The sequence below is a fragment of the Apteryx mantelli genome, chromosome 17, assembly GCF_036417845.1.
Source record: "Apteryx mantelli isolate bAptMan1 chromosome 17, bAptMan1.hap1, whole genome shotgun sequence".
NCBI lineage: Eukaryota > Metazoa > Chordata > Aves > Apterygiformes > Apterygidae > Apteryx > Apteryx mantelli.
The window spans coordinates 7,600,917-7,620,769 of NC_089994.1; the positions used below are offsets into that span (position 1 = coordinate 7,600,917).

The following is a 19,853-nucleotide window of genomic DNA, read 5'->3' on the forward strand; positions in this document are numbered from 1 at the left end:
CACCTGATCATGATTTATCATGCTATCTGTAGTCACTCTGTCTGTGGGACAGTATTCTGCATCTGAAGGGTTTCATGCCCACTGTGTAGAGGCCAGTACAGGTGAAGATGGTATTTAAGTCCCGCCTAGGCAAATCTTAGGCCTTAAACTGGGTCTTTGGAAAGGAATGTCTTTCACATCATGTTCCTTCTCTCCCCAAACCTAAGAGCTTTAAAACTCAATGGAATTGCTTTCATGACAGGGCTTTGGTAGGCAGTGTGTTCTTCCCAGTCAACCATGATTTTTAGCTTTTTTTGAACTTGCTGAAAACATTTTGAATTGAAAATGCAAGCAGTTCTTGTCTTTTTTTTTTTTTTATTAGAGTTTTCTTGACTTTTGTTTCGTTTTCCCTTTTGTATCTTCTGTAAAGCTCTGGCTCTGTTTAACGCCAGGTTTTACCCCACCCAAACAAATAGCACTAGTTGATTGTTTTTGCTTTTATATGAAATCTGTTGCACTTTCCAGTAAAGCAGCAGTACTTAGCCACTGCTGATAAGTAGGCTGAATCAGTTCCTGAAAAATGTCCTATTTTAAAGTGCTTTCTGATTGATGTGGCACTTAAAAAAGGAAAGCCTGATGTCTTGTGCTTGTACAGCTTTGCTTACGGGGACGCTTGTGTGCTTGCCGTGCGAAGCAAGCTGAGCCGGTGGAGAATTGAGCATGTCTGATCTATTCTTGGCAAGATGAGTTGCTCCTATGCACATTAGTGCCTTTCCTCAGTTTGACATATGTGGTATGATTCATTGTTTGAATCTTTTTCTCAGGTTCAGGGCTGGCATCGGAAAGCCACATCCTGTGGCTTCCTGCTAGTTCCAGTCTTGGAAGGTCCATTCGCGTTGCCCAGCTACTTATATGGAGACCCACTTAGAGCTCAGTTGTTCATCCCACTCAATGTTAGCTGCTTGTTGAAGGAGGGCAGCGAGCATTTGTTTGATGGTAAGAAATGTGCTTTATTTTACCCTTTGGGATACTCTCCTGCAAGTAGATCCCTTCTGGCACATAGCTAGCATGAAGAACCTCATTTATCAGAAATGCATCAGCTGGATGAAGAGCCTGCCTTTATATTCCTGTACAGCCCCTGGCGGGAAGGTGGTGCTCCGAGGAAGCTGTGCTGGCAGGCTAATCGGCATGTAACACTGCACAAAGTTGGCAGCAAGAAGTACCAAGGCAGGGGAAAGGCGGTCTCCCCACTGATCCTTGTTGTCATAATGTTGCATGCCCTTACAGAACCTGTATCAAGTAGTTTTACTGTTTGACATGATGTTACACTGTAAAAGTCTATTTTGCTGGTAGGCCCTGCCCATAGGGGAGCTGCCTTTGTATCCTGCATTTGCTGCTTCTCCCCCTCAGTGAGATTAGGTTTTCGTGACTGCCATCCTCTTTTTTGTTGCCATGGTTACATTCATGGTAAGAGTGCTTGCACTTGAGATTAAGAGCTAGAAACTGCAGTCGTCTTTTCTGCAATGTGACCTCTCCCATTCGAGTGACGCTGTTGCTGTAAGTCTCAGGTGAGAGCTCAGATATCAGACAGCACCATCCCCATGCAGAGAGAGGTAATGCTGCATCATGAGAAAAGACAAGTTGGAAGAGACTCTGTGTTAAAATAGTGAAGATGATCAGTTTCTTTATTTTTGTTAACCCTCGACCCAGTGTCCAGGTGTAAATGTAGAAGGATCAGTGACAAACCCATATGCTGTGAGTAAGTATTTTCGGTGCCCTCTATAGTGATACACAGCCGCCAACTCTCCTTCCTTGCCCTTTCCTTCATCTCTAAAGATACAAAAGCTGAATTCAGGGATGAATTTGCTACTGATGTATACAAGGCATATGTCTAATAGGCTGGCATTCAAGGGACAGCTGGCAGAAAATAGGGCTAAAAGAGAGGGCCAGAAAAAACCAAAGTGCACAGAAAGAGTCCGAGGAAGACTGAAGTTTTGCAAGAGCGAAGGAAATTAAGGGGCTTCGCTAGGTGATCGTTACCTTTTTGTTTGTTTCAGGCTTTGAGCCAGAAACATACTGGGACCGTATGCATCTCCTCCAGGAAGCAATAGCCTACAGGTATGTGGAGCAGACTGACTGCAAGGTTTGTATCTCCCTGGATGAGGTGGGATGAAGACCTGCGCTGAGCACTCGCTCCTGAGCTGCCTGGGTTCGGTGCAGTCTGCCTCTCTGAAGTCTGCTTGCAGATTATTAGATTAAAACATAACTAAAATGCCTGGAAGTGCTTCTGTGGGGGTGAAGGGGGCAGGTGGATACTGTGTTTCAGCTTGTCGCTCCATAGCAAACCTTACCCTTGTCCTGGGCAGGGCTTTGGCTTTGGAAGATGCCCTGTTGTTCTAGGTTAGAAGCAATAGACTGCAAATAGACTTCCGTGTGAGCAGGGACTGTTATTCCTCCATGTGTACTTAATGTAGTCCTGAGCTGAACGACAACCAGTGACTGACAGCAAGCAGGAGACTGGGTTATGAGCTGCATACAGGAGGTTGGGAACAATTTAAGAAGAAATTGCTGAACGTTTTGAATACTACCTAGCCTTGCCCCTCTGCGTGCTTGAGCTGCCAGTTTGTTTCACAGAGCTGCTGCCAGGCTCTTTTTCATGATAGAGAGGCTGGCTTTTGTAATGGAATTTAGCTTGGAGATGTACTTTCATTAGCTCAGAAAGCAGAAGAGGAACGACTGTTCTCCAACAGCAGAGAGGCGTCAGGTGAGCTGCCTGCGGTTGTGTGGAACTCTGCCCAGCAGGAACAGAATGATCTTACAGCTCGAAGTCTACCCAAGGAATGTGTTGCTTTACTATAACTCTTCCCTCCTCTGTGTGCAGCTGCCCCATTTTGTCAGAGACTGCTTAAAGCCCTCCCAAACTGAGCTACTGGCGCTCTTGTTTCAGACACAAGCTAGGAAAGGGATCAGTGCGGTGTTGCAGAACTTCACACTGTGCCTCGCAGGGGCAGGGAGCATTTGGAGAAGCTCGGGTCTCCTCTTCCCTTTTTTCCCTTGCCTTCAGTCCTTGGAAAAAGGGGCCTTTGGATGTGGTTGTGGAAGATTTTCCCTCATGCCCCTGCCCTGGGCTGAAGGAATCCTAGCTGGAGCAGCTTTTATTTATTTATTTATTTATTTCTTCCTGGTGTTTGTTTCCCCAGATTCGGATTTGTGCAAGATAAATACTCAGCCTCTGCATTCAACTTTCCAGCTGAGAACAAGCCCCAGTATATCCATGTCACAGGTGAGCAATACTTGGCAGGCAGGGGGGCGAGGAGGAGGCTATTATAAACAAAAGAACCATTTTACAGTCAGTTTGTGTTTTGTGTCAGTGGCACCGATCCTCACTGTGTCTCTAGTCAGATCACAAGTAAATGTATCAGCCAACACAAACCAAAAAAACTGGAGAGACAGTATGAAATAAGCACAGAGCGTTGCTGCTAATGAATGGCATTGATTTGCAATCTGCCTTTATGGGGTCTCTGCAGCTTTTTATTTGCAGGAGAGGGAGATACAGTAATAAAGCCAGAGCTTATTCTGAGTGTAGCTTATACAAATGTGTATCTAGAAGCTTGTAGGGAAGCAATGTGGGAGAGGTCAGTACCCTCCTCTGGTTTAAGTTCGGTTATAGCTGCATCTCTCCCTGCACGCACTGTGTGGGAGATAATGAGAGCATTTAGGATCCACTTGCTCTCCATATTCTTCTTCATTAATGCGGGTGATCTATCAGCACTTTTTAACTAAGCTCCATGCATGGCATATCACAGTAAAATGATAGTATGTTCAAATGGGTTGCTGGGACATGAAGGCAATGGCAGGAAAAGAGCTTTTGGAAGACTGCAGAAGAGAATGGAGATTGGCGTAAAGATGGAAAGATGGGTCAGAGCCTACAGCTTTGCTGCATTCCCTTCCACCAAGAGAAAGACAAAACTAAGTGCTCTCTCTGAGTGTTGTAATTTGCAGAAGGAAATAGCACGTAAAAGGGAAGAAGGAAAAGCATGTCTCATTTTATCTTGCTAAAAAAGCAATTAAATGAAACTCAGCCCAGTTTCCCTTTCAGAATCTCATGAATCAGCTGCTGGTCGTAGAGGCTTAGGTCTGCCTTAGACTAAAGTCCTGTCCGTTTCCCCCAGGGACGGTGTTTTTGCAGCTCCCATATTCCAAGCGGAAATTCTCCTGTGGGCAGCAGCGACGCCGGCGCAACTCCACGAGCTCCACCAACCAGAACATGTTCTGTGAGGAGCGCATTGGCTACAACTGGGCCTACAACACCATGCTGACCAAAACGTGGCGATCCAGTGCCACTGGGGATGAGAAATTTGCTGATCGGTTGCTCAAAGACTTTACAGACTTTTGCTGGAACAAAGATAGCCGGCTTGTCTTGTTCTGGACTGACTGTCTGGATAAGATGCATGCTAGTGCTCCGTGAAAGGGGATGGTGTCTCTAAGGGAGACGGCTAAAAGCTTTACTGTGTGACAGGAAAGTAGTAGAGAGTGACTGGAAAAGGGCCTCTCTGTTGCGTTCATCCTGAAGCTCAGAGGGGACCTGATCAATATTGCTGTTGATATTCAACAGAATTTGATTAAGCCCTTGGAAAAAGAACCTGGGCTCTTGGCTTGCCAATACCTATTGCCTGATCTCAGCTTGATTTTTAAGTAGCTGCAGCCCTTGATTGCCAAAACTTCAGTTAGAGCAGAAGTAAAACAGGGAGGGTGCGGATGGTTTCCAAGGGCAGTTAGATACAGCACAGAAAGTGGTGGTAGAAGCTTATCATCGCTGGAGATGGTCGGTGCAGTTTGCATCTGACATGCCTGACAGCACCCTGCCTCCCTCCCTGTTGAGGTGTACCTGCTTGTGTGAATATGTAAGATAAAATGTGAGACACACTTGTTAAATGTTCATACATGTAAATAAGTAAAACTGCAGAAAACGAAGCGACTTGATGTTCTGTGATGTTCTGTTGTCACTCTTGACAACGAGTAAATATGGAATTGGGGAATAATGAGGTGTGCGGAAAATGCAGAGCTTTGCCAAAAGGAAATACCGCTGCTCATGTCCAGCGTGATAATGAAGTGCTCCTGAGAAAGTCATGGCTACCTTGACTTTTAAGTTCAGTGGTGGAACTTTGTCCATTAATCATAGAGGACTTTCTGTCCCCAGCTCTGGATCTAGAGCAGTGTCATGCAGCAGGAGCAAGAAGCCAGTTACTGTCCAGCTAGGCCAGCATCCAAGTCTAAGGAGAAATCAAGGGCAACTAAATGCAACATGCTGCTGATTAGAGGAAGAAGGGAGATTATGAACAGTTTTGAGGATATGTCTGTGCACACAGCAAAATAAAGATACCTGTCCTCGAGTACGCGGTGTTGGTGTTTGCAGAGAAAGCTAGCACGGAGCAGCAGGGACTTCAGCACAAGCTGGCTATTTAAGCGTGGACTCGGGGGGGGGGGGGCAGGACCTGTGTCCTGCAGCATTGCACTGCACTTGGCTGCAAGATCTTTTTTGCTAATGTAATCTGCTAAATTGAAGTCAGCAGCGGGCTGCAAGCCGCACTCCTACCTTCACGCGGGTGTGCAGACCTGCTTCAAGGAAAATCATAGCTGCTTCGGTTTTATCACCTAAACTGCTGCTGGATGACTCATCTGTCACCAGGCAGCACCCACCTAGAGAAGATTAGCCTGAGCTGCAAGCCTCTTCATTCAGTTCATCCGCGTGGATTACAATGGGTCTGATCCCCATTAACATCTTAAAAAAAAGTCTACTATGAAAATACCTTGCTGCACCCATTCTGCACCATCCCTTACTGGGAAAGGAGCTGGGCAGGCAGCAGGCGCTTTGTCAGAGCAGGGAGGGTTTTTTCCAGGCTCCGCGGGGGCTGCAGCGTCCTCTACCTGCGAGGACCTCGGGGCGGCGGAGGCTCCGCGCGGTGCCGGCGGGCCGCGATCCGGGGCGAGGCTGCTGCGGCCGGGCCGGCAGGTAGCGCCGGGGGCCGGAGGGGAGACCGGGGCCGGGCGCTGCCCCCGGGACGGGTCCGGGTCCGGGTCCGGGTCCGGGTCCGTGTGTCCCCCCCCGGCCCGGGGAGCCCGGCAGCCCCCGGGCGCGTTGCCGCCGGGGCTCGAGCCGCGGCCTCGGGGCTGCCTGCGCCTCGGCCCGCAGGTGCTGGGCGGCTGCAGGCTCTTCCCCTCGGGCGGGCTGCTCTGGGGCTGGCGCTGGGGTTGGGGCTGGCGCTGGCCGGGGGTTCCCGGGGGTTCCCGGGGCCCGGCGCGGGGCGGCGGCTCAGCCGGCCTCGTCCCTCCGGAGCCGGGGCGAGGAACAGCCCTGCAGGTGGCCGGAGTCGGGCGCTCTCTGCACCGCTGCGGGCCCGCGGCCTGCCCGCCCCGTTTCGGAGAAAAGCTCCCTCGGTTTCTGCAGAACCTCTCCGGGCCTGGCTTCCCGCGAGCAGCGTAGGTAATGCTGCACGCGACGGCTCGGCTCGGCTCGGCTCGCCGAAGGGGATGCCTGACTGCAGGGGAAGCATCGCAGGGGAGGCCCCGGCGGGGCGGTGCGGTGGGCGCACGGTGGGCGCAGAGCTGCCGGCACCACCCGGCCCCGCAGCCGCCTGCGGAAGGCTGAGCGGGGAGGCCCGGGGCAGCCCGGCCAAGGTCTCCCGCTGCAGCCGCCTGCTTCGGGCTCCTGCCTCAGCCTCCTGCTTTTGAGGGAGTTTAATGCATCTTTCTGAGCTCAGGCTTCTCACCCGCAAGTCTGGCGTGGCTCTAACCTTTCAGGGCTGCTTTAGGCCTAGTTTTAAGTAAAGTGCTTTGAGGTCCTCAGGATGCTTTTAGCAGTGCAGTGAAATTCTGTCTTAAAGAAAAAAAAAGAAAAGGTGTGCTATAGGAATTCAAATCAGGATATAATAGTTTCTAGCTAACCTCAGCTTTGTGCATCGCATAGAAAAGGCACCCAGAAGAACATCAGGATGAAGCGGTTCATGGCCATGCTGAACAGGCATAAAAACAAGGATCCTCCACCAGCCAAACTACTGGATTTAGCAGGACAGCTTTGCCAGGACTTGCAGAGCTCATCTCCTACCCTGGAGAAGCTGGTTGGGGCCATTATGGGATGCAAGCACAAGATGTATTTTCTCACCAACGTCCACATAGTCCGAGCTTGTGTGTTGGTTCATATCCATAAAGGACAGCATGACACAGCCTGCAGACTCCTGGAGGTAAGGATGTGTCTTCATTTCTTGATGGAGACAAAAAAGCAGTATCAGAAAAATAGCGGTTAGAGCTGTTAGGGTTAGACCAAAGCAGTACATGGAGACTTCTGGCTGGTGTATGGTAGTGAGATGTGTGGATTGGCTGACCTGAAAGGATGAGGACTTTGCTGCAGGCAATTACTGTTAATCAGCCAAGGGGAAGAAGGTAATTGGGTGATTATGGGGTTGGTTGTAGTTTGTGGAAGTAACTTCTGTTCTCTAGTGTGGTTCTTCTTGGAGCTTCTTATTAGGGCTCAGGACATACATGCCTTGGGGGCAAGCCAAGGTTAGGGGGCTCCACTCTTGCTGGGATGGAAAGATGTGTGAAAGGCTTGATGGTACCACTCAAGGTGGGGGATTTAGGCCTCTAGATCTGGTAGCGTAGCCCTTTTCTCAGGGGAAAACAAGGGATTAGATAGTTGTACATTAGAGATGGAACAGCAGGCCAAGTACTTGGGTAATGGTTACCAATTTTTGTCAGTCCAGTAGGCGTCTCCGAGCAAGTTTCCAGTTGTCGAGGGTTGTCTTCTCTGTAAAGAAGCCTGACTGACTCCCTGGAAAGGGTTTGCTTAATTGCTCTCTTGTTTTAGTGTTGCAGGGCAGAAGAAAAGGAGGAGCTGGTACAGCTTTGGCATGAGATTCACTACCAGCAGGTTATGGAGAAGCACCGCACGGACTTCCTGACCCCCCTGCAGAAGTTCCGTTGCAGGAAGAGGTACTGCGGTGTGCGGGAGCTATGTTCTTCCTCTGCTCTAGTTAGCAGATGCAGTGGGTAGAAATTCAGAGGCTGTTTTTGTATCTCAAGATGACAGCTTCTTGGAGATAGGTTTCACTTGGGGTTTTGACCTTCACCTGTTGCAATATGTCAAAACTCTTATAAATGTGAATGAATCTTTATGGGTCCTTCTTGATCCTGCTCTCTCTTGTGCACAGGAATCCTCCACCTGTTTCCCTTTGTCCTGAAGGTTTGAAGAATCGAAACTATCCAGATAAAGTCCGCCAGGAACTGCACAGGTTTGCAGCAGAGGTGACGACAAATCCCAACAAGGAACAGCGGGTAGGGATGCTGCCTCCAAACAAGTCTCCTTGTAATGGAAAAACAACATTCTGTGATCAGGGATCTATAACTTGTTTCATTCTAACTCCCTGTTTCAGGAGCCCCAATGTGGCCAGAATTCCCCAAATTTGACCTTTCCCCGAAGGTTTGTTTTAAAATAAGTTCAAGCTAAGTAATTTCACTTAATTTGGACAAAAAGATCAGGGGAAATAAGTTCCTCACTGGGCTCCTAACAGGTCTAATTTTGTAGTTTGAAAAAGGCAAGGAAATAACCATCACTCAGAAGGGCTATATTATGGGGATAGGTTCTGCTTTGACTGAGTTACAGCCTTTATAAAATTGCACTTTGACCACCAGAATATATATATATATTGCACTGACTTACCACGTTAAACTTAAAACTTGCAAACAAGGCAGGCTGTGTTGGTATATGCATGTAGCCACCTTATGTAGATGGGGACAAATTTGTAATGAAAGTGACCTGGGAATGAATTCAGTAATCCTTGTTACTGCCTTGCAAGGTAAAAGCTTCAGACTTTTAAAGTCTGCCTTTGTGGCACCCAGTTCTTTCAACCCCCTTTTTATACAAGACGGGATAACCTGGTGAATAGCTCTGCAACGTGAAGAAGGTTTATTTTGTACCTTTTCATAAAGTAGCAACAGCTTCTAAATATTTACTTAAAAAAAAAAAGAATTGGGAGCATAATAAGGTTGAACAAATAAGTCCTAAAAGGTCAGAATATGATAATAACTTGTGCATGAATTTCTAAATATGTTCTTCACTTACATGATTATTATTTAACTTATCATTTAACAATTAGTTTAACACAGCAGACATTTTTCTGTGAACATGATATGGAAGTTTATACTGCTCACAATTTATGAAAACTATTTAATGTGGTAAATGCATTAGTGTTTAACCCATTAGTGTCATGTTAGTGATGTGAAGCTGTTGTTCTGTGGAAGGCATGTGCTTTGGCAAGGTTTTATGTAGCATGTTGCATGTTTAAATATAGGGATATAAAGTAACAGTGAATGATCTCCTTTAGCAAACAAATTAGCAAGGGGAGGAGGGTGGAATCCATGTTTTCCAACAACTCTTTTGAGTTGGTAAGTCAGTCTCCTTAACGGGGTCTAACAGACTTATCAGAGACCTGGTGAACAAGTATCTTTAGTGGGTTTGAAAGCTCTTTTCCTGGCTACTTTTGGAATTGAAGGGAGAAGCCTAATTATTCGTGTGTGGTTTATTATTTTTCCTCTGATCCATCCCCCCACCTGGGTTTGCAGGCGGGATTGGCTCAGGACATGAATCTGCAGCCAACTCAGGTCTATAACTGGTTTGCAAATTATCGACGTCGTCAAAAATCCCGGCTTGCTTGCGTGGAAAAGCTCACCAGCTCATGCCCTGAGAAGGCTGTGACTCACCGTGCAAAGGAGCAGCAGGACAGAGGATCCTGCGCTCCACAAACTGCAGGTTGGTCTCTTAGTAATGGGCTTGGGATGTGGTCCAGAAAGCTGAAAAACAATTTTAAATTTTCCCTGGAAGGAAGATGTTCTTCCGTTGGAACAGCAGCTGTATGCTGATGGACGCTGGAGGACTGTACTCCAGTGGGGCGCCTTATCCTTTGGTTAGAGGCGGTGACTGTAGAAGGAGCAAGCATTGACAAAGCCTGAGCAAGAGCAGGTCAAAAGAGATGCCCTTTTCAGAAGGGGCACTAAATGAAAACAAACGCAGGAGAAGCAGTAGGTTTTAGCTCTCTGCTTTGGCTGACTCAGCTCCTGGCGCCAGGGCGTGAATTTGTATCTTGATCTGGGACCAAATGGTATCGTCTTTGCAGTGACTGCTAGCAAGAATTCACCCCTGCTACTTCGTCTGACTTTTATCTCAATAATCACCGCTATTACCACCACTCAGTAGTGGCCACTGAAGAGGTTGAAAGAGTTGCCAGTGTTCATGTAGTGATGAAGCTGGCACCTGCTTTCCTCCGCAGCAGGGGATCCAGTGCATCACTCCCCCAGGGGCTTGCCTTTCGCCTGCCTGGCTATCTTCAGGCTGCTCCTGTCTTTCCTGTAGCCTTTCCAGTGCTGGATTGGATGCAGAGTGCCTTTCTAGGCAGCGAATACTGGTGGTTTACAGCAACACATTAATAGCTCATAAACCTCTTCTGCAGGACAGGAAGGGGATTATTGCAATGCAGACGTGTAGTTCTGAACTCCAGCCTACTCCAGTAAAACCCAAGATTTCCAGGCCCCTTCCCAGCATCTCAACCAAACTTTAGTCATGGGGAATGCTCGCATCTTGCTGCATTTGAGAAATCAGACTGTTGTTTCATTGCCTTTTGGAGTGACTGTTAGTATCCCTTTACTTGCCTTGCCCTGCGGCTTTCAGGTGGATCTTATGCAGGCATCAGCTCTGAGCAGATGGAGATAACCCTTTTGCCCAGTGACCTGGGGTGGGAGCAGTCAGCTACAGACCTGGATAAGTCTTCTGAAGGAACGTATTTAAAGATGCTGGAATCCAGGTGAAGTATGAAAAAGCTGTTATAGTGACAGTTCAATGACAAGACAACCTTTAAATTTGTTTATGGAACTGACTTTCATCTCAGTTCCCAGGGGATATCATGTAGGGAGCCCTGACTCCGTAGACGGGAATGGTCTATGCCCTGTTATCAGCTTCAGCCAGTCTGAGCAGCTAGCAGTTACCCTCCTCCCTGTCAAGGGCAGGATTCAAAGGTTTAGCTGGTGGGTCCCCCCTTTTTGCAAAGAGTAAGTCTGGCTGGTTTATTTCTTCCACCACCACAGCTTTATGCAGAGCACCGAGCTGTATGAAGCAAGGACAAGCAAGGCTTTGCTGACCGCTCACAATACTGAACGACCTGTAGCTTTTTGCACCGAGGCTGTGCTGGAACCAGGAACCTGCTTTAGCTCTGCTGTCCTGCAGACCAGAGAGGCACCAAGCAATACTGATGCCAGCCCCCGGCTGGATAACTTTGTCCTGTGCTCTTGCGGATCACTTGCCTTCCCTGGCGAACAGCTGGCCACGTGGCAGGCCCCTTCCAGTGCCAGAGGAGTCTCTGGCTCCATGTGGACCCCGAGTATAGAAGGTTAGTAAAATTGCACCTGGCTTGTTGCCCTTACTAGGTTTTAAGCTTCTTCTGCCTTTGCTATAAATGCTCTTGCTCCCTTACATGGCTTTTCCTGTGTCGTGGTAAACAGGGGTGCATGGCTTATCTTCAGATCTGGAGTCCTGCTCCTGTAGCAGCTCAAAGAGAAAACCTGTTGGTCTAAGCTACCGAACCATACGTTCTTACCTGTGCTCAGGCTGTAACTGCCTCCACAAGATAGCCCCTGTAATTCCTAACAGGCAAGTGCTGACTGCCTGAGCAGAGGCTAGGCGCTTCTGAGCTGTGCTTGTCTTCAGCAACATGTTCTCACTTTCCTTTGTCCTTATTTGTTTTTCTTTCTCTCTCCCACCTTTTCTTCCTCTCTGTTTCCTGTTTCCTCTAGTGAATGTGGAATGAGGAGGGGAGGACTAGCTGGGTTAGAAATGGGGTCTTGTTACCTGTAATTGTCTTTAACATGAGCATTTATTTCAGCAGGTATCAGAGCTCCCTTGAGCAGGGTCCCTCAAGGTGGCCGTATTGAGGCCAGTTCAGGAAGCATCATTCAGCAGTCAGATTTAGAGGATGAAAGCTTCATCCTTAGAGAAGAACAGCTAGGGACTCTGGAAGCTATTCTTCCCCACAGGTAAAGGGAGCAGAGAGCATAAGGCTTCTCAAAGGCAGGAATAACAGTGAGGTTCTGGGTCTAGCCTTGTCCTGATTGCCCTGATGAAGAGGGTTGCAGAAACAGTGTGGTGATTCATTTCATTCCAGGGGCCTGACTGTCTCTTTGCGTCAATCAGATTCTGCAGATATTTATATCTGTGCACGGGAAATGGGAAATGCTGTGTAAGTGTATATGTGCTTTATGCAGTGTAGTGCAAAGGAAATTCAGGCCCAACCTCATCAGAAAAGATATGAACCCCTCTCTTTAAAACAGGTTTGGCTTCTGAGCTTTTTGCCTGGCTTGTTTTTGGCAGAAATTTGTAACCTATACTGATCTCATTGAGAGCTGATCCTGCAAGCTGGGGTGGTATGGCCTGTAGTTAATCCTAAAATAGTCTTTTGTAGCTTCATAACCTCATGACAAGATTGTTCCATAGTGAAAGCTTTCCAATTTGGAAGACAGAAAGACATTGTTCTGTCTTTCTGTTTTCCACCTGTATGAAATGTTTCAGATTACAGGTTTTCACTGGAACTTGAGATAAATTCACAGAATGTGAAACAACAAAAATCCGTGCCGTCTTCCATATGTTGTTATACATCTTCCATAATGTTTCATAAAAATAAACCCTGCAAAACAGACATTATGAAGTTGCTTTAACTTACTGATCTGCAAGACAGAACAGGAGTGGTAGCCCCTTTTCATAACCTTTCTGCTTGACTCTCTTCAGCATTTGTGCTAGCATGACATTATCAATAATAAGTTGTGAATGTCCTGTCAAAGAGGTAGGTAGAAGCAGCAGTTTTATTCCCACTTTTCAGATAGGGAACAGAGGTCTGGAGAGGCTTTGTGGCTTTTCAAGGCAACAGGGGAAGGCAGTGATTCACTGGAGATAGAGATGAGTGCTTCTTGCCTCCCAGTTCCCTGCTTAAAACGTTTCTGCCTTTTACCCGTTTCACAGTTGGCTTGGTGCCTGCAGTTACTCACATTCACATCAAACTCCCCACTCTGAATTGCTGGGGAGAACCCAGGTCTAGGCGTTGTGAGTCCACCTCAGTCTGTGTTTTGGGATTTACACAGTTTTACATGATGGCTAAAGATCATGAAAGATCAGTGAGAAACTGCTGGCAATATTTTGGCTGGATTTGAAATTGCATGTTCTGACTCTAGAGTGAGCTCATGTTTATTTTTAAAATATGTTCCACCAGTAGAAGAAATCTATGGTGAATGTCTCCTTGTTGGGTATGTCAGTTGTGCCAGGAATCCACACACCCTTTATCATATTCCTGGCAGTGGCAGGACTTGCTGCTGCATTGACACCTTCTGGTAAGGATGTAGTTATTTGAACTCTATTCGTAAACCCAGCTGGGCTAGTGGCCTGGTACAGCTCCCCCAAAAATGCAAAATTCCCCCAAATACCCTGAATACTACTGAACTTCAATCTCTTTAGAAATTCTTCTTTAGAATGAGTGAGGCTTAGGCTGCACTTTCATCTAGGCCTTCTTGCCAGAAGAGCACAGGCGGGTAGTCTAGGGTGAGATCACCACTCAGTGAATGGCAATGTGTGAGGAATCATCTTTGCTATCAGGCAGGGCCCTCTAACAGATTTACTGGATTAGAGAGAACTATTGTGTCACCTGAGTCATCTTTAGCAATATTGTGACACAGAGCATCACTCATCTGGGGACTCATGAAAGGAGTTAACAACTTGAAGTGTAAGGCAGATGAATGTTGTTATCCTGGAAAAACAGGCCAGTGAAGTTATCCCTGCTTTCGAGATAAGAGTAAAACATAGAGAAGGAAATGGTTTATCCAAGGTCACCCAGAGGGTCACTGTCAGAACCTGGAGTGGACTCCCAGTGCTCGATCCTCACTTCCCAACCAGCGTCCGTCTCTCCCTGCTTCGTGATTGCAGGAGCAGAGCTGCAAGTCAGCCAGAGGAACCTGAATCTGCTCGTCTCATTCAGAGGTGCTCACCTGGAAAGGACTTGGCCTGAAAGCTGATTAGAACAATTCCAGTCGATTTCTTTCAGGGGCTTTTTGCAGTTGGTCCTAAGCACTTGGGCTGTATCCAAACCTTTTATGATCTACAGGGCTGTGAGGTGGGAGCGTGAGGGGGAGCGAGGCTGGGAGCTGACTGTCTCTCCATCTGCTCCCGCTGCCCGACAGGAGAGTTTGATCCAGCTAGTGAACTGGAAGTTGCTGTGGGGTGCTGAACAGATGCTTGCCTTTACACGTAGCAGTGTTGTATTCTCTTCATTCCTCTGGCTGGGACAGGTGGAATGTAGCCTAGCTAATGGTTCATGCAGAGTATCTCTCTCCTGTGCCTCACATTTCAAGCAGAAAGGCACACTGAGGTCTATGGAGCAAGACAGACTGCGTTTATGAGCCAGCACATTGATTTAGAAAACGCTGGTGCAGAGATGCTTGTTGCAACTTACTGCTTCTTCCCGCATTTTAGGGATTGCAGCTCAGGGTGCTAGGAACCCTCCTGCCGTCAGGCCCTCCACCCTGTGCCTAACGGACAACCAAGCACCACTGACACCAGCAGGTTTACAACACACAAAAGGAGACTATTTTTGATATGCTACATAATTAAATTGTAGAATCTGTTGCTAAGGGTATTGTGGATGTCAAAGTGTAAGTGGGCTAAAAAAAAGGATGAGACAAATTCCTGGGGGCTGAATCCATTTGAAGTTAGTAAATGTCATTGTCTGAATGCAGCCTCCAAGAGAGGAGCCTATAGACTGCTTGCTGGAAGCTGGGGGGGGGACTCGATGCTTGCCCTGCTTCTTGTGCTGTTTTCCTGAGCTCTCTTAGTTGGCCCATTTGGTCTGGCCCTGTATGGCCGTTCGTACCTTGGGGTATTCCTGGGAGCAGTACAGGCAGTGTCGCTGGAGTATAGATACCTCGGAGCTGGTGGTGAGGGGAGAGGAAGGAAGGTGCTGCTGAGATCATCCCGTGAGTCAAGTACCCCATTTCTCCTACTTGGCCCAGTGCCCACAGACTGCGACCTCTTCTGAGAGGTGGTGAAGCCCACAAGGGCGGTGCAGATGGGGACGCCAGGTCCCCAGACTCCTGACCGAAGGCCTTGAAAACCTATAGTAGAATCATAGCGAATGTTGTGGCTACGTCTAGAACCACACTTGTGTGCTTTGACTCTTAAAATCTGTGTTTTTAAAATATGTTCCAGGAAAGAGACATTTCGGTAGATGTCTCCTTGTTTATGGAGATTGTTCTGGAGGCATATGGAAAGTTGCAAATCTAGATGCCATCCCTGTATACTGCTTCTGGTCAGGCTAGGCCTCCCAATACAGAATATGTTTGTTCAGGCCTTAATAACAAATTGAGGCGACAGCCTGGGTTTGCAGACCATTTACCAGAATTCCTTCTCTTTTGAATGAATAGTCTTGCCAGAAGCCCCTCTTGTCCTGCTGCAAGACACTACATTAAGTGGTGAGTAGGACATAAATGCAAAAAAGCCCACATTCTTTTATCATTGTATTTTCTTCCAGTTCCTGTCAGACTGTGTTTAGCAAACCTCAGTGCCCACCTGTTTCTGCACCCTGCGTGGAAGAAAGCCAGGCCTTGGGACAAAGCCAGGTAAGAGAACGCACCTCATGTACGGAGAAGGAGCCCAGCCATACGCATGCCATCCAGCTCTAGCTCTCACACAGGAGATGTGAAATCTCACATCATATCTTACATGAAACATGTCCAATCTAAGCATATCATTGGAATACAGTTCAGAGCAGGCTGGGCATTCCCTGTGCAATGTCCAACACATGCTAGGAGGAGAGGTTTTTTTTGTTGTTTTTTCCACTCAGATTGCTTATCAGACCCTCATTTTACTAAATGTGTCATGGTAGTGATGGCCAAAGCAGCCTGTGCAGATCTAAAGTATCATTTACATTTTAAGAAATGGAGGGTTTACCTAGCGCTGTGGAAAGAAAATGACTGGAAGATGGCTGCTTGAAGGTACTCCCCTTCTGAGAGGTTCTGCGGAATTTGGCTGCGCTCTCAGACCTGTTAAAATCTTTGATATAACTTTCATTTCCCGGTCTATGTTGCTGCTGAGGAAAAGGGATTGTCCACCCTCCCGAGATGGCTGAGAGCAGTGTGCAGAGAGCAGTACTGTTACAGGGAATGATAAAACAACTGACTTACCTTCCATGGTCTGGATTCAACCCGCGTGCTTTCTTACACTGATTTTAAAGCAGCAGAGAACAGAAACTAGAAATCTGGTGCTTTCAAGGTGATGGGAGCACATATCTGAATTAAATGTTACTTAACAGGCTCCAAGAAAGCCTTATATAAATTGTATCTTGTGCTATTCATAAAGTTTATTTTTTGGCTTGAAATGTGTTGGTCTACCAATCACTCATCCATTTCTGTTTCTGTTGCAATGTAAACTGCTGGAGAAAGCCTTTTTAAAAGAGATTTTGCAAAGCAGGAGACCATATTTGCTGGCCTCATTATGGGAAGCGGCTGCAGCTCTGAGGACAGTAACAGAGCCTCTTTTGAGCCTCTGAAAGCATCAATATAAAGATCTGTATCTTGGAAAGTGGCCTTTTTACCAGCCATAATGTGAGCCAGATGAGTAGGAAAGCTTTGGGCATTAATAATGAATGAGCCTTTTCTAAGATTTCCAGAGCATGCAGTCTCTGTAGCTAGACCTTCCTCTTGCTATTTTGGATTCTTGCACTGATTTTGTGATTGTATAGAAACACAACACTCAGTGCAATATAGGCTGTGGAACAAGACACCGTGCAGATGTCAAAAAAGGACATTTTCAAATCTTTGTAATGATCACTGAGTTCAGGAAATCAGAAAAGCTTCTTTTTTTTTTCCCCTTCTACTTGGTACTTTAATGTGTGCCACATGAAAAGGGAGAGCTTGAATGGGAAAATGATTTTGCAGCATTCTACAGGCATCCTGGGCACTCTGATTCTTGCTGGATGAACTTTTCTTGGGCTCATTGTAGGGATATCAGATGCTTGGTTCCTGTGTCTGAGCCATAGGTGTGCAGATGTACACTCCCTGCAGTCCACACGACTGTGTTTGCTCTTTGTGGGTCATTCATCCCGCCAGAGTTAGAATAAGAGTAAAACAAAACAAAAAAATAATTTTGGAGACATTTCTTTCCCTCCTTGAACACCCTTGTCCAGGTAATACTTCCCTTCTTGATATAATGATTTCATCCTGGTCTTGCCCTCTACCATTTACTTTCTTTTACAGGAGCCAGTGCCCTGGGCAGAGGGAAGGAAATTGCTCTTCTCTGAATTACTAGGGTTGAACTGTACGCAGACGGTGCTTGTCATTTGTGCACCCACGTTCTGTACAGATGGATCACTCTACCTGAGCTTAGAGGGGAACAAAGACATTGTCACTTCATGCAAACAGCCCTCACCCTAACACTCCCTCCCCTCCCCTGTCCCTCTGACCAAAGGGGCTCTTTCACAGTGAGCAATTGCATCGTTAAAGTTCATAAGTGATGAAGCTTTGACGCCTTACTGTATCTTTCAGGTGCTGGAGGATCCAGTTGGTGACCCATCAACCAACGACACGTTCTGGGCAGCATGGCTGCTCTTTGAATTCTCAGCCGGGGGACGAATGTGACCTGCCTGCAGAGAAACTACATGTGGTCTGCACTTCTCCAGGAATCACTCCACCCTCTCCTGTTTTTCTCCCCTTGCTCCCCCCCTCCCCTTTTCTTTTTTTTTTTTATGAATGAGGGGTTTGACATGGAAGTGAGGAATGGAGAGAACGAGGTGGAAGGATGAAGGCCTTTTCTAATAGTTAAAAAGTTTGTTTTAGTTACAGTTTTATTAAGAATTTTGCAAAGAACAGAAGAAACTAAAGGTATTTTGCAGATTGTAGATTTTTACTGGGGCAGTCTGAAGCTGCATTATAGATGTTAAAAATATCGAGTCACTGATTCTATAGCTGTTACGTAGTTCTACCCACACAGCTGGTCAGATGAGTCCTTCGTTACATGATGAAAATATGCGAAGCCCCTCTACTCGAAAGGAGTAAAACCTCCAATACATTGCCTACTGATTGAATATCGGAGGGCTTTATCTCATGCCTGAGAAGGTGAACTCAGCTAGCTGCAGGTAAAATACTGCTGTGTCTCACCCCTGCGTATCACTTGTGCCGCTGGCCGCACCTTCAGGAGCGTCCCATGTCCCGCAGTGCCCCAGGCGACACGAGCGGGAGCGGGAGCACGGCGGCGTTCGTAGCGCTGCAGTAAACTTTTCTGGGGTAAGCCATTTCGCTGCCGCCCTCCTGGGGAGCGTGCGCGACTCTCGGTTCCTTCTGCCCAGTACTTTTCCTTACTTAACCTAGCCTCAAGGCCACCTGCGATACTCTTGCTTCATTTTATGCTGCTCACAGACCAGGAGCAGTTTTCCCTTTCTTTCATTCTGGGGCTAGAAAACAGAATTGTGGATGAATTAGGGCATGAGTAGCAACGCAGACCTTTGACGCAGGTTTAAAATTTCTGCTGTAAGTCATTGGGCAATCTTTTGAATGTTTTCCTTAAGTATGATTACTGTTTTCTTTTTTTTTCCAGAAAATCTGTATTGAAAAAGGAATAATCTTTGCCAAAAATATAGCTGTGAGATGCACAAAGTAGATGCCTCTAGTGCCTTTTGTAATAAAGTTAGCAAATAAAGGTTATGCATGACTCTTTCTCCAGGGTTCATTTTCAAGGTGAGGGGATTAAGTTATTACACACATCAAATGTTTCTCAAAACCCTAGTACCTGGCTGCCCTGGGTAGGTTTTTGTGTGTTGTGATCCTCGATACTTCCAGAGTTTTTTTCTGTGGAACTTGCTTGGAATGGTATTTTCCTGTTGTTGGATGTTTAGTATTCAGATCACTTGTTGAGGAGGGGTTAGATATATGATCACATTTTTATTTGCTTGAACAAAGGGGAGGTGGGAGAATCCTAGATGACGTGTGGGCAGGAAAGGAGCAGCCGCTCTGTGCCTGCCGGCTGCGGCCCTCTCACAAACGCACGAGGACCGAGTCCTTCTTGTGCTACCAAACCAGCAACCGGGTCTTTGTGACCTCCTTTTTAACGCTCCCCGCCTAACTACCCCACTCCTCTTGCGTAAGGGCACCTCTCGGCCCCGGCAGCGCTGCCGCACGTCCCCGCCGCTCTTGAAAAAACACATAAGCGCGACAGCGCGCAGGGGCCGCGCTGCTGCTTTCCGTGAGGCGGCACTGCGGCCGCGCTGCTCCGCCGGCTTCCTGCTCCCTCCTGATTGGTCAAGCATTCCCGCCGCGCCGGTAGCAACAGGGACAAATATATCCTTCCGCCCCCTGATTGGCTGCTGCCGGCCGCCGAGCCATAGCAACAGCGGAGCGGGCGCGCGGCGCCTCAGGAGGCGCGCGGCGACCGTTGGCGGCCGGGTGGGGGAGGGGGAGGGGGCAAAGCCGCTTCTGCTGTGGGAGCTTCAGGGGTCCTCGGGCGAAGGGAGAAAAACAGCCGGGCAAACGCAGAAGCCTGTTATAGCCGGCACTTCTGCTGCTCACGGTAGGCAAGAGGTTGCATAGTGAATCCAGGCACGCTGCGTAAAATCCGCATTTGCACTGTGGTGGGCAAGATGTGTGTCTTCCCTATTGCCTGTGGTTGAGTCGAAAGAAAATAAGACGCTGTCGTGTGCCAGACAGTGAAAGGGCTTTCACGCAAAAGAAACCACCCATGTGAGCAAAACTCACACTGGGTCTTGTTAGGCGTATGTATGAAATACCAAATAAGGTATTTTATT

General features: G+C 47.5%; 2 protein-coding genes across 5 annotated transcripts in view; both read left to right on the top strand.

Annotated features, from left to right (window-relative positions):
• Window positions 1-4,953, top strand: part of DEPDC5 (DEP domain containing 5, GATOR1 subcomplex subunit) — a 49,581-nt gene extending 44,628 nt beyond the window's left edge. For all 4 annotated transcript variants that reach the window (XM_067307312.1, XM_067307314.1, XM_067307313.1 and 1 more), the window contains exons 39-42: window positions 804-975; window positions 2,037-2,097; window positions 3,180-3,262; window positions 4,152-4,953. In XM_067307312.1, coding sequence (XP_067163413.1) covers window positions 804-975; window positions 2,037-2,097; window positions 3,180-3,262; window positions 4,152-4,447 — 612 coding nt within the window. In that variant the 3' untranslated portion in view covers window positions 4,448-4,953. The remainder of the gene's footprint in view (window positions 1-803; window positions 976-2,036; window positions 2,098-3,179; window positions 3,263-4,151) is intronic.
• A 999-nt stretch (window positions 4,954-5,952) lies between these two features.
• Window positions 5,953-18,709, top strand: ANHX (anomalous homeobox). Its single transcript, XM_067306911.1, has 9 exons — window positions 5,953-5,992; window positions 6,947-7,220; window positions 7,844-7,968; window positions 8,187-8,310; window positions 9,598-9,784; window positions 10,700-10,832; window positions 11,113-11,414; window positions 15,591-15,678; window positions 17,602-18,709. Exons 2-9 carry the CDS (start codon window positions 6,972-6,974, stop codon window positions 17,807-17,809), a joined length of 1,416 nt encoding a protein of 471 aa, XP_067163012.1. The 5' UTR covers window positions 5,953-5,992; window positions 6,947-6,971; the 3' UTR covers window positions 17,810-18,709.
• The last annotated feature ends 1,144 nt before the right edge of the window (window positions 18,710-19,853 follow it).